The sequence below is a fragment of the Phoenix dactylifera genome, chromosome 14 (assembly GCF_009389715.1).
Source record: "Phoenix dactylifera cultivar Barhee BC4 chromosome 14, palm_55x_up_171113_PBpolish2nd_filt_p, whole genome shotgun sequence".
NCBI classification, from domain to species: domain Eukaryota; kingdom Viridiplantae; phylum Streptophyta; class Magnoliopsida; order Arecales; family Arecaceae; genus Phoenix; species Phoenix dactylifera.
In genome coordinates, this window is record NC_052405.1 from 13,239,808 (window position 1) to 13,251,887 (window position 12,080).

General features: G+C 48.5%; 1 protein-coding gene across 1 annotated transcript; it reads left to right on the plus strand.

Annotated features, from left to right (window-relative positions):
* The first annotated feature begins 2,071 nt into the window (after positions 1-2,071).
* LOC120113138 (trans-cinnamate 4-monooxygenase-like) lies at positions 2,072-2,588 on the plus strand. The gene has a single exon (XM_039133961.1). It carries the CDS (start codon positions 2,094-2,096, stop codon positions 2,586-2,588), a length of 495 nt encoding a protein of 164 aa, XP_038989889.1. The 5' UTR covers positions 2,072-2,093.
* Positions 2,589-12,080: the final 9,492 nt, after the last annotated feature.

Sequence of the window (12,080 nt, forward strand, 5' to 3'; positions counted from 1 at the left end):
GCTGGAAACATAGCTGCTTCAGCTTCAGAGGTTGCGATATCTATACTGTTGGGATCCCTCGCACACTGCAGAAAATTCCAGAAAAATTCTGCGCGCAGCGGAAGAGGCATATGCGAGATCCCATTCATCGTATGAATGTATTTTAAAACCGATGTTCATAAATAGATTAGGATTAAATACTTTTTACATGATTAGAAAGATCAGATCTTCACCTTGTGCGGGTAGATGATCACCGCAAACTGATGATCGTGGTATTTTATGAAGGTTCGCTTGAAGCCGCACACGCGTCCGGCCTCTACAGGTATCCACACAAGGCAGAGGACCGATCGAAGCCTTTGAATCTTTCCAGGGTGCTAGCTCCCCTGTAGAGAAGACTTTGGATGGATGAATCTCTTTCTTCTTGCAGCAAACAACTCCTTGATTGCTCTCCCTTGAACAAGAAGGATTGGAGAAAGAAGAATAAAAAGGGAGCAACAAGTTGCAGCCTTTTTATTTTGGTGGAAGAAGGAAGGCAGAAAGGAGAGCCAACGCCTCCTCCTTTTTTTCATTTGTTGGCGGCTGCCAAGAGGGATTAGAGAGGGTCTTTCACGGCTGAAAAGGGGTTGAAAATCTCTTATTTGGCGTGGGCCCCTTTCCCTCTTTTAAATAGCTGTGTGGAGCTCCTAAAAAATTGGAGCTCCATGTTTATCTTTTAAGAAAAAGCCTCCCTCTTTTCCTCACGTAAAGAGCCGAGGGAAGAGAAATTCTTCCATGTATGGCTGCCCCTTTATCCCCTTTTTAAATAGCGTATGGAGCTCCTAAAAAATAGGAGCTCCATCCTTATCTCAAGAGAGGCGTACGCCCCTCTTGGTGCCGCACCAAAGAAACATGAGAGGAGGGGGCGTACCCCCTCCTCTTGTGTGCATCTAATCCTCATCCAATGAGGATTAGGTGGTCCTTCAAATTAGAGATCTAATCTAATTAGATCTCTACCAAATTATGAACCAATTTGGATTTATAAGACCCAATTGAATCATGACTTAATTGAACTCTTCAATCCTAATCCAATTAGGAGTCATCTTAATTTATTAGATTAAAATTAATTAGGACTTAAGAAATTCTAATTTAATTAGGACTTATTTAATTTTAGTCCTAATCCAATTAAGACTTTAGAAATCCTACTCCAAGTAGGACTCTAATTTAATTTGAAATCCTAATTCAATTAGGACTCTAGAAATCCTACTTCAAGTAGGACTCATATTTAATATGATCAAGTCCAATTAAATTAAATCTAATTAATTCAATTAAATTGCAATCCAATTGCAATTACTCCTTCCTCACTAACTTTTAGTGGGTTACACCAATTATCAATCAAATTAATAATTATTAATTATTTGTGATTCCAAATCACAATTCAACCATTGGATCGGTCAATACCTCTAATGTGTGTGACCCCATAGGTTCTATTATGTCTGATAGTGAGATATATTGCGATCTTTATCATAATATCATTGAAAACTTCTTTCAATGGGTTAGAACAATTCCAACTCAACTCACCAGGGATCATCGATCATCAAGATAGTCCCTGTGACTCTCACCATCCACCAGTGACACCTAGCAGCATATAGTGGCAACCCAGCAGAATGGAATGATGAACATCTAGGTGCAGTTATCGTATGATACAGTTCTTCTATCATGGATCCATACAGAACGGACACTACAAGAAAAAGAAGCTTTGGCGATGCTTTTTAGGGTCTTTACCGACGCATATAAGCGTTGGCACATTTCTTCCTGGTGCTTTTCAAAGCGTCGCCAAAGTGTCGGCTATGTAAGAGTGGAAAAAATATTTGCCGACGCTTTCCAAAAGCGTCGCTAAAAGAGTTTTTAGCGACGCTTTTAAGCATCGTTAAAAGCCCCACATTACAAACGTCACGCAGTTAGCGGCGCTTTAAAGCGTCAGCGTTTAACTATACCATAAATGTCAACCACTCCACCCGGCTTCCTGCGCGCCATGCGCCAACCTTACCTCAGTCCTCACCTACTCCGTCACCCCTAACGGCCCTCCGTCAACCCCACCCCCAAGTCTCTCTGCCTTTGGTCTCGTGTGGAGAGTAATGGATCTAGTCCTCCTGGAGAAGGCCCTGCTGGGGCTTTTCGCCGCAGTGACACTCGCCATCGCCGCGTCCAAGCTCCCGGGGAAGCGCTTCGGCGACGACCTCAATCATCGAAATCGGACAGCCCTCGCCAAGCGCTTCGGTGACATCTTCGTCCTCCGCATGGGCCAGTGGAACCTTGTCGTGGTCTCGTCACTCGAGATGGCCCGCGATGTCCTGCACACCCAGGGCGTCGAGTTCGGCTCCCGCACCTGCAATGTTGTCTTCGACATCTTCACCGGCAAAGGCCAGGACATGGTCTTCACCATCTACGGCGAGCACTGGCGCAAGGTGTGCCGCATCATGACCGTCCCTTTCTTCACCAACAAGGTCGTGCAGCAGAACCGCCACGGCTGGGAGGAGGAGGCCCGCCGGGTGGTGGAGGACGTCAAGGCCATCCCCAACGCCGCCACCGAGCTGGGTGGACATTTTTGGCGAAGGCGGTGGTGGGGATGATGGCGAAGACGCGGCGCATCAGGCCATGGGCTCGGCACTTGGACGCCAAGCCCAGCACCTTCTCCAGGACCAGTTCAGTGTCCAGCATGATGCAGTGGGCGGGACGCTCGTAGAGATTCGCCCGCGCGGCCTGCCGGAGGAGGACAGCTAGCCTCTCGGTCTTGGCCTTGAGTTCTAGGCACTCCTACCGGGACGTGGGCGCATCGCCGGCCAGCTTGATCACCTGGTCCGCCAGCTGGATCAGCTTCGCCAGGATCTGCCTCACCCCATCCCCCATCATCGCATCTCCACCTCCGCCCTCCTAATTCCCCACCACCACTTGTTGATCCGCCGATGTGGGGCTAAATCGAGGACCTAATTAGTTCTACCCTTCTCTTGATCTCTGGATCCTTTTGGGGAGGTCAGGATGGGATCTTTTCTCCTGCTCTTGTTCTATTATCCCGAGAGGAGAGGGAGGAAGGGAGGAAGGGCAACGGGTCAAACGCGTCTTTTATCATTCAACTGATTTTATTTAACTAAGATCGAGAAAGAGTAATGAAGAGAGGAGGGGAGGGGGGTGCGGCCTCTGACGACGCATTTCAAAAATGGCCTCCGACGACGCTTTCAGAAGCATCGGCCTTTTTTTATTTTTCGACGATGCTATTTAGCATCATCATAGACCACGAAGCGTCGTCTATTGCCGACGCTTTTTTAAACCGTCGACAAATTGTGGTGCTAGACCAAAAATTGCCAGCGCTTGTGACAAGCGTCAGCAAAAAAGCATCGGTAAAGCCCACTTTTCTAGTAGTGGGAGGTCATGGATAACTCGTCAAACCCCGTCGTCTGTCATATGTCTAGATTTATTCGACTTAAGTTCGAGAGTGGAAAACTCTCTCCACTGTTCATACTGCCCCAGCCAAGGTCTTACGAACTCAGTCTTATAAATCACATAGGATCACTCTTTATCTACCAAGATCGATAAATTCCATGTAGGTGCATACCCTACTCCTACAGTGAACCTACTGCAGCCAATCTATACTACAAGGAACCATATGGCTAGAGACCATTTATACATGCAGTCAAATTGCAATAACCTCACTGTGAATAGCCGAAGCACCGCAGGTCAAAGGACTAGTCACACTACTGCAACATCAAGCAAGTTACTAACGAGTGGATAGACATCCAAGTGACTTCTAGTCTTGGTCACGCTCAGTACCCTTGTTCTCTCACAAGCACCCGCACTATCACTTCAGTATCCCTACATTGTGCATCGAGTCTCGTCCATCCATAAGAAAAGCGATCTGTATGCTAATCTCATCGGATCGATCACCATCCTTGTGATGATCCATTGATCCGGAGCATTTAGAAATTAATCACCAATGATACATGGCTCAAATTCTCAACTCTTGAGAATATGTATCATCATCTTATTAATTCCTTGGACGATTCATAGACACATAAACAATATAAATAAAAAGAATGCCCATTTATTAATCAATAATAATAAAGTCAAGTACAAAATTATATTCCAGAATTAATAATGTGTCAGCCAGATTGGCTTCTAGGGCATACTTCTAACATCCCGCGCACGCTGGCCCTAGCCCTAGTCCAGCTGATGGAGGACAACTGCAGGGAGAATAGAGAAAGAAGAGAAAGAAGAAAAGAGAAGGAGAAGGGAGAAAAAGAGAAGAGGGGGAAGGAGGAGAAAGAGAGGCCAATTTTATTCAATTCTTCAATACCTTAATTCACGAGAGGGATGGTCTTTATATAGGCCTTACATCAAATCAATCAATTAACTACATACCAAATTTGGACCCTTACATCAACTCAATCAATTGACTAAGTCAATTGATTGATTACATACAAAAATCGATCCAATCACTCGACCTAATTACATAACTTAACATGAAGAAGGATCGGGGTTAGAACTAGTCTGAAGCTTGTCAAAAGGCTTTTGATGGTTTGAAGATGGCGATGGTGATTGAGCCGGTGCTGAAATCTACCAGCTAGGCCGAAGAGAACCTCGTGGTTCGGGTGAAAAAACCAAGGCCTTCAATTTAGTCAATTGATTGATTGAATACAAAATCGATCCAATCACCCAACCTAATTATATGACTTAACAGCTAACTCAATTGACTTGTTTAATAACAAAACAACTGACCAAATTGACTTGACTAAAAGCAAATGACCAAATTGACACGATCAAATAAAAGCAAAATGCAGAAAATAAAATGAAGCAAACTTGATTGGACTAGTCCAGGGTCCGACTCAGGCTGGTGGCTCAAGATCATCTTCCAACTATAACGATGTCAATCCCTAGTGCGAACGCGAGCGAGTGCCTCTGATGGCGCGATTATCTAAATAAATGGCTCTGATGTCTCCATCACCAGCGACACCGCAGCTCGATTCGTCGTGTGGCGATCTTCTTCAGCTTCTGCCAAGCCTCGGAATCCGGCAGTGACTCGGGCGCACTCGGCCCTTCCTTGGCCGAACTTGGCCCCGAGTGCAAGGAGCCCAACCCCCAAGTCGACTTAGAGGGGGCCTCGATTGTCTTCCTCGCTTTGCCTCTGGCGACACTGCTCCGCTGCTAGCGTTCTCGGAAGGTGGCCATCCACAGGCCGAAGACCGTCCAGGCCCCCTCCACTAGGGCGCCCTCCTTCATCTCTCCCGATGGTGCATCCGAGCCCTCAGCTGCCTTCGGGTCCTCTCCCTTCCTCGGCTCCGACCCCGAGCCATGAACCCAGCAATCACCGGACTAGTGGCCGATGCGGGCACACTAGTAGCAGAGAACCGGCAAGTCTCCATAAATGAAGGTCTGCCAGAACCTTGTCTTCCCTCTTTGGATGAGGTTCCAGGTACCAAGGGTTGAAGGGAGTCGATCTCGACATTCACCCTTACATACTCAATCCATCCTTTCAAAAAGCTACCCATTCCCTGAGCCCATAAGTAGTAATTAGAACCATCTAGAAAAATTGAAATAGGCGAGAAGTATCAAATTTATCGGTAGGCATTGCTATCATGGAAGGTGCTGACATGGTGTCTAGACTGGATGAGATGTGTCTGAGGCTGGAGATCTGTTGACCATATCAAGTCAGATCTAGGGCCTTTTGATGGCTCTTGAAGCGGAGGTGCTAGCAGCTACGTCGATCAGATGAATGATTCTGGTGAAATGACGTGGTGATTCTCGTCGGTGGAGTAGATGTGTGCAATGACAATAGTGATGGCGCGTGCATTGTCGGATGGAAAAGTAGCAGAAGTCTCCGCGGCTGGAGGGGGCACAGACGGTTGGAGAGATGGATCTGAGAGAGGCTTCTTCACAAGCTAGATAAGTATCCTGAGAGAGATCAATCTTAGAGAGATCGATTGTCAGATTTGTCTTTCATCGCGGATGCTGGCTTGGGAGGGATCAGATGAAGGTAAAAGATAATTATTGATAGACGGACGACATGTCTTCAGGAGATGGCTCGATACGATGTTAGAAGAAAGAAACAAAAGAGAGAGAGAGAGAGAGAGGGAAAGAAAATTATTTTTTTATCATATCATATTCGGTATAGTTTAAGGGTTATATATACTAGTGTACTAACTCTATAAAAAAAATAATACAGACTCATACATAATCATGTTAACAAAGAAAAAATATTATAGGCTGATATGGATTGTTACATAATCCTATAGGGTTACTAAATATTTTGCCCATAATAATATCTACTTAAAAGCCTTGGTTCTTATCTAAGAACCAAAGCCACACCTATCTTAATCTCATACTCTAGCAAGAGCATGGTAACAAAAAAAAAAAAAGAAGCTAATAGAGGATCATACTAATTAAAAAAAATATTATGGGCTGATATAGGTTGCTATGTGATCCCTAAAATCACTCTAAAAGAGAAAAATATGCCATCAACATGCTGTAGCACATATGTCATATTAGCATTGCATAGAAAAAATTAAAAAAAAAACAGAACCTATGCCGGTGTAGTGGATGAAGTGCTACATGCTGCTAAACTGAACTAAAATACTCTTAATATAGTGCTAATCTATGTCAATTCGGTGCTATGACAAAAATACATCAGCAAACACATTCATGTGCACTTGGTACCTCAACAGCAAGTGCAAACCTATTTGTAGGAATCAGGCCAATTGGGCCAAACCTGCACCAAAGACGGCAGGCCCAGTCGGGCTTTAATTCAAAATTCAAAAAAAAAAGGAAATCGGAACAGGGAACTGCGATTGATCCCCTGCCCGAGCGGCCCGAACGGCCCCCGTTGAGGCGCATTCCAGGGAGCTGCAGCCAAAGCAAAACCCCTAGGGCCGGTACTAACGGCTGGTGGCCGTTTGGGGTAGTTGAAACTAGCGAATGGCCGACCGGTGCCACCGTTCATCCAGACTAATCCTCTCTCTTTGGGGGTTATAAGAACCCCGATTCCACTCCACCCAATCCTTCCCTCGCTGTTCCTCTCCTTCCTCCTCATCCTCCAGTGGCCGGCGTGCTGCCTCGGTCGATTGTCGCCCCCCAAAACCCCCTAGTTGCCAGCGTCCCTTGTTACAAGTGCTTTTTTTCTCTCTTCTCGCTGGGAACCGCCAGAAAACGCCTCCACCAACCGTCAATCGCCATCCGCGTCCCTCGCTAGTGAGTCCCCATCTTCCGTCGAACCTCCCTCAAGCTTTAGGGAAGGCCACCAAGGCAGCTAGCTCTGACCCTCTTCCTTACTTCCTCCTTTTTGGCTGAGCATGACTGTCACTGCTTGCTCGTCGCTGCAGCCATTGCCTCCAGCTACACCTACCGGAACTCGACCATGGAAGCCATCATGAACCACCCTCTCATCTTTCCCCTGATTACTAAGAAAAGAAGGAAGAAGAAGAAAGAAAGGAAAGAGGAGGCAGAAGAGGAGAGAGAGAAAAACTCATCCCTCTCTTCCTCTCTCTCTCTGTCTCTCTATCTCGTTTCTTCTCTCTTTCTCTCTAATCTCCCTATTTCTCTCTCTAAAAGATTGGAATCAGTAAAAGAGGTCACATACTTGTTTCAATCTTTCTCTCTCTACTAGATTTGTAGATCCTAGACCAATTTATCCAGTCGGATTTGAAGCCTGTTCAAGTCAATTTCGGGTTGCTTAGAGTTTTTTAATATATACTTAGATTTTTAAATAGTGAATAAGAAGTAATTTATTTTTTTAAATAGTTTTGACAGTGCAACAGATTTGCCCAACTGAACCTAGTGATTTTTGGGCGAACAGAGGTAAGTGACCTCGGCACTTAATTTCAAATTATTGATCAATTTTTAGTATGAAATTATGAATTATATTTGACATAATTGACCCTGCATTTTCTTTAAAAAAAAATAGGATCAAGCATATGATTGGAAATGATCCATGTTCTTGGCCAAATAGAATTCTTATTGAATACTTCCTTATAAATGATTTACATATGAATTATGATTATGAAAAATTGCATGTTACTATGAAAATGGTATATATGGCATGATTATGCATTTTAACTTTTGCAATGCCATTTAGCATTTCCAACCTATTTATAAAGGTATGATTTATGAAAAATATAAAATATTTTATGAGCTCTCTGATAGCTATAACGGCCTCTAGAAATGGAGGCCAATCGATACCTGTTGGGGGGAAAAATATAAGTCGTCACGCTTGCATGAACATCCGAGCAGACCTCCTCCGACCTGGAGGCGCCCGAGTGGCCTCTCCGACCTGGAAGCGTCCGAGCAGGCCTCTTCCGACCTGGAGGCGACCGAGCAGATCCTTCGACCAGGAGACCCGGAGGCGCCCGAGTGGCCTCCCCGACCCAGAAGCACCCGAGTGGCCTCTCCGATCTGGAAGCATCCGAGCGGATCCTCCGACCTGGAGGTGCCCGAATGGCCCCTCCGACTTGGAAGCGTCCGAGCAGCTCTACCGACCCAAAGACGCCCTACTCGCGCGCTGTGGTCACATCTCCCCGCAGCGCGACCGAAAAACTATGCCTTGCCTTCGTCGACAATCAATGCGTATGGCTCCTACAGGCATTCAGTTTACTCAACAATCAAAGTGTATGGCTCCTACAGGCATTCAGTTTACTCAACAATCAAAGCGTATGGCCCCTACAGGCACTCAGCTCACTCAACAATTAAGGCGTATGACTTCTGCTGTCTACGGACATCAAGCCTCTTACGGCAAATCCGCGTGGCTACGAATGATGGCATGACTCCATGATGATTTGGGAGCTTCGACCTAATCTCCTACAGCAACAACATTGATTCACACGATCGAGCATTAATTTCTACTACATGCTCAATCGTACGACAGACCGTTTGCCCCGTCACATCATAGGTAACTCAGCCCCCTCTATAAAAGGAGAATTTCTCCATTTTAGAGGGGACCGGGAGATTGAAACTCTGGATATTCACTACTCCTCCCATTCATACACTTGCCCCCTCTGACTTAAACATCGGAGGGCCGATGCCGGAAACCCCGGCCACCGGCTTTTTGCAGGTCCCCCCGAGGACGTCGTGCGCCGCCAGACCGCCGCTCGCCGATTCTCACCGGACCGCTGCCACCTACTGATCTAGCACCGGAGCTCCACCTTCCTAGCCTAGTGGTCGCCTCCGGATCTAAATTCCAGCAATAGTTAGCGTAGAGGAAGGGACCGAGTCGCGGCCATGAAGCTGAGAAGCAAGGGAGCTTCTAATGCCTCCCGACGTCTTCCACCTAGCCCTGGACACTCTGTCCAGAACTCACCACCTCCGGCCGATTCAACTCCTCAAGTTCGGCCGAAACAGTTTGATGCCCTGGTGTAGCAGGTTCAGACCTTGGCTGCTGTTGTCCAAAGCCTGCAACCTAGGGGCGTCCTGACAGCACTATTTTCTCAGGCCCCGGTCCAGCCGGTGCCCCCTTCAAGTGGACCGGCCCCCCAAGGCCGAGATCTCCACGCCCGAGCATCCCCCTGGAGAGAACCCCCAGTGAGGGGTCCAGGCGACTGGCCGCAACCGTCAGAGGTTGAGTCAGTCCCAGGGCAACCTGCGCCCGAGCAGACCACCATGGCGATCCCCCAGAGCGACGAACTCGACAAGAAAGTCGAGAAGCTGGAGCGCCAGATCGAGGCGCTCCACGACAGGAGGGCGGGACGCGAGGGCGACTTCGAGTTTACCACGAAATCCCCTTTCTTCCAACAAATTGAGGATGAGCCGGTCCCGCCGAGGTTCAAGATGCCCCAGGTGGAGCCCTACAACGGCATGACCGACCCCCTCGATCACCTGGAGAGTTACCGGGCCTTGATGGCACTGCAAGGATCCTCGGAGGCCATGCTCTACAAGGCCTTTCTAGCAACGCTTCGAGGAGCAGCTCGGCTTTGGTTCGCTGGGTTGAAACCTAGCACTGTCTTCTCTTTTGAGCAGCTTGGCAGGCAGTTCGCCACCAACTTTGCTGCCAGCCGACCCTAGAGGCGGACTTCAGACTCCCTCCTCGATATAAAGCAAAGGGAGGGAGAGTCGCTCAGGAAATATCTGGACCGTTTCACTGCCGCAACGTGGGAGGTCCGCGAGCTTGAGCAGTCAATACCATGTCGGCACTCAAGACTGGAGCTCGGTCTTATAGTTTTCTCATCTCTATCGAGAAGAATTTCCCAGCTGACTTCACAAGATGCTAGTCCGGGCGCGGAAGTATGCAAAAGCTGAGGAGGCCGTTGCTTCTAGACGGGACGGGGCCGAGCAGACCTCCAAAAAGCAAAAGAGGAGTCGTGAGGAGCGCGGCCGCCCCAGGAGCCCGTCTCCGCGCCGAGCTAAGAACCCGCCTCGTCTGAAGAGTCCACCCCGGCTGCGGGGACCGCTCCGATCGAGGTTCCCACCTCGTCTGAGATCTCCACCGCGGCCCCGCACACCCAACGGAATGTACGAAAATTACACTTCCCTTAACGCTCCTCGGACTGAGATCCTCATGGAGATCGAGGGTTGGGATTATTTTCGGCCTCCACCCCCGATGCGGGACCCCGGGGGCTGGCGCAATTCCAAAAAGTACTGCCGCTTCCACCGGGATCACGGTCATGATACGGAGGACTGCTTCCAGCTCTGGAACGAGATCGAGGCACTCATCCGTCGAGGAGTGCTCAACCGGTTCGTGCGGAACCGGCGTGAAGAGAAAAGGCCAATGGAGGATGCCGTGCAGCATGGAGAACCGAATGCTAACAAACCCATCGCTGGCACTATCAGCACCATAGATAGGGGGGCCCTAGCCGGAGAACCAGCTGGGAAAAGGCTTCTTCCAAAGCACCCCCGCACCTCTAAAGTCATCTCTTTCTCGAATGAGGACCTAAAGGGAGTTGAAACTCCCCACGATGACATTGTGGTCATCTCTATGGTCGTAAACAAGTTTGATATAAAATGCGTCCTAGTTGATAATGAAAGTTCAGCGAATATTTTGTACTTTGATGCCTATTCTAGAATGGGGATGATAGAAAAGCAGTTACAGAGGATGAACGCCCTACTGGTCGGGTTTACTGGAGACTCGATTCCAGTGGAGGGCGAGGTCGATCTCCTGGTCACGATCGGGCTCGCCCTCCGAGAGAGTACCGTGAGGATGGATTTCCTCGTGGTGCGCTTGTCCTCGGCCTATAACGCCATCCTCGGACGACCAGGGCTCAACGCTCTTCGAGCCGTGGTCTCAACCTGCCATCTACTTATGCGGTTCCCACCAGCCAAGGAGTCGGCAAAGTCCGTGGGGACCAGACGGTAGCAAGGCGATGCTACATGGCATCCCACGAGGTGAAGCAACCGGCCAAGGTGTCAACTTCGACACTAGATGACAAGCCCTCAGCTGAAACTTTAGAGACACAGGTCGGCCTCCAGAAGAAGCGGGTAGAGCCTGGTGAGCTACTCACCCAAATTCCCTTACGAAAAATTTTTTCCGAGCTAACCGTGCAGGTCGGCTCCGGCCTTGATGCTCGCGAGAGAGATCGCCTTGTCAGCTTCCTGCGGGCCAACATGGACATCTTCACCTGATCGTCCACTGATATGCTGGAGATAGATCCGGAGGTCGCGGTCCACCGACTCCAAATGAAGCCGACCTGCAATCCCATGCGGCAAAAGAAGCGGAGTGCCGCCCCGAAATGACAACGAGCGGCTGCTGAGGAAGTCGACAAACTCCTCAAAACCGGCTTCATCCGAGAGATATCCTACCCGGAGTGGCTCGCCAATGTGGTCCTTGTCAAAAAAGCTAACAAAAAGTGGCGCATGTGCGTGGACTACACCGACCTGAACAAGGCCTGTCCGAAGGATAGCTTCCTACTCCCCAGCATCGACCAGCTCATGGACTCCACCTTGGGACATGAGTTGCTGACATTCATGGACGCCTTCTTGGGGTACAACCAGATCCGGATGGCGCCGAAGGATGAAGAAAAAACGGCCTTCATTACTGACGGGGGCACCTATTGCTACAAAGTGATGCCCTTCGGCTTAAAAAATATTGGAGCAACTTATCAAAGGCTGGTCAGCCGAATCTTTAAAGACCAAATAGGCTGAAACATGGAGGT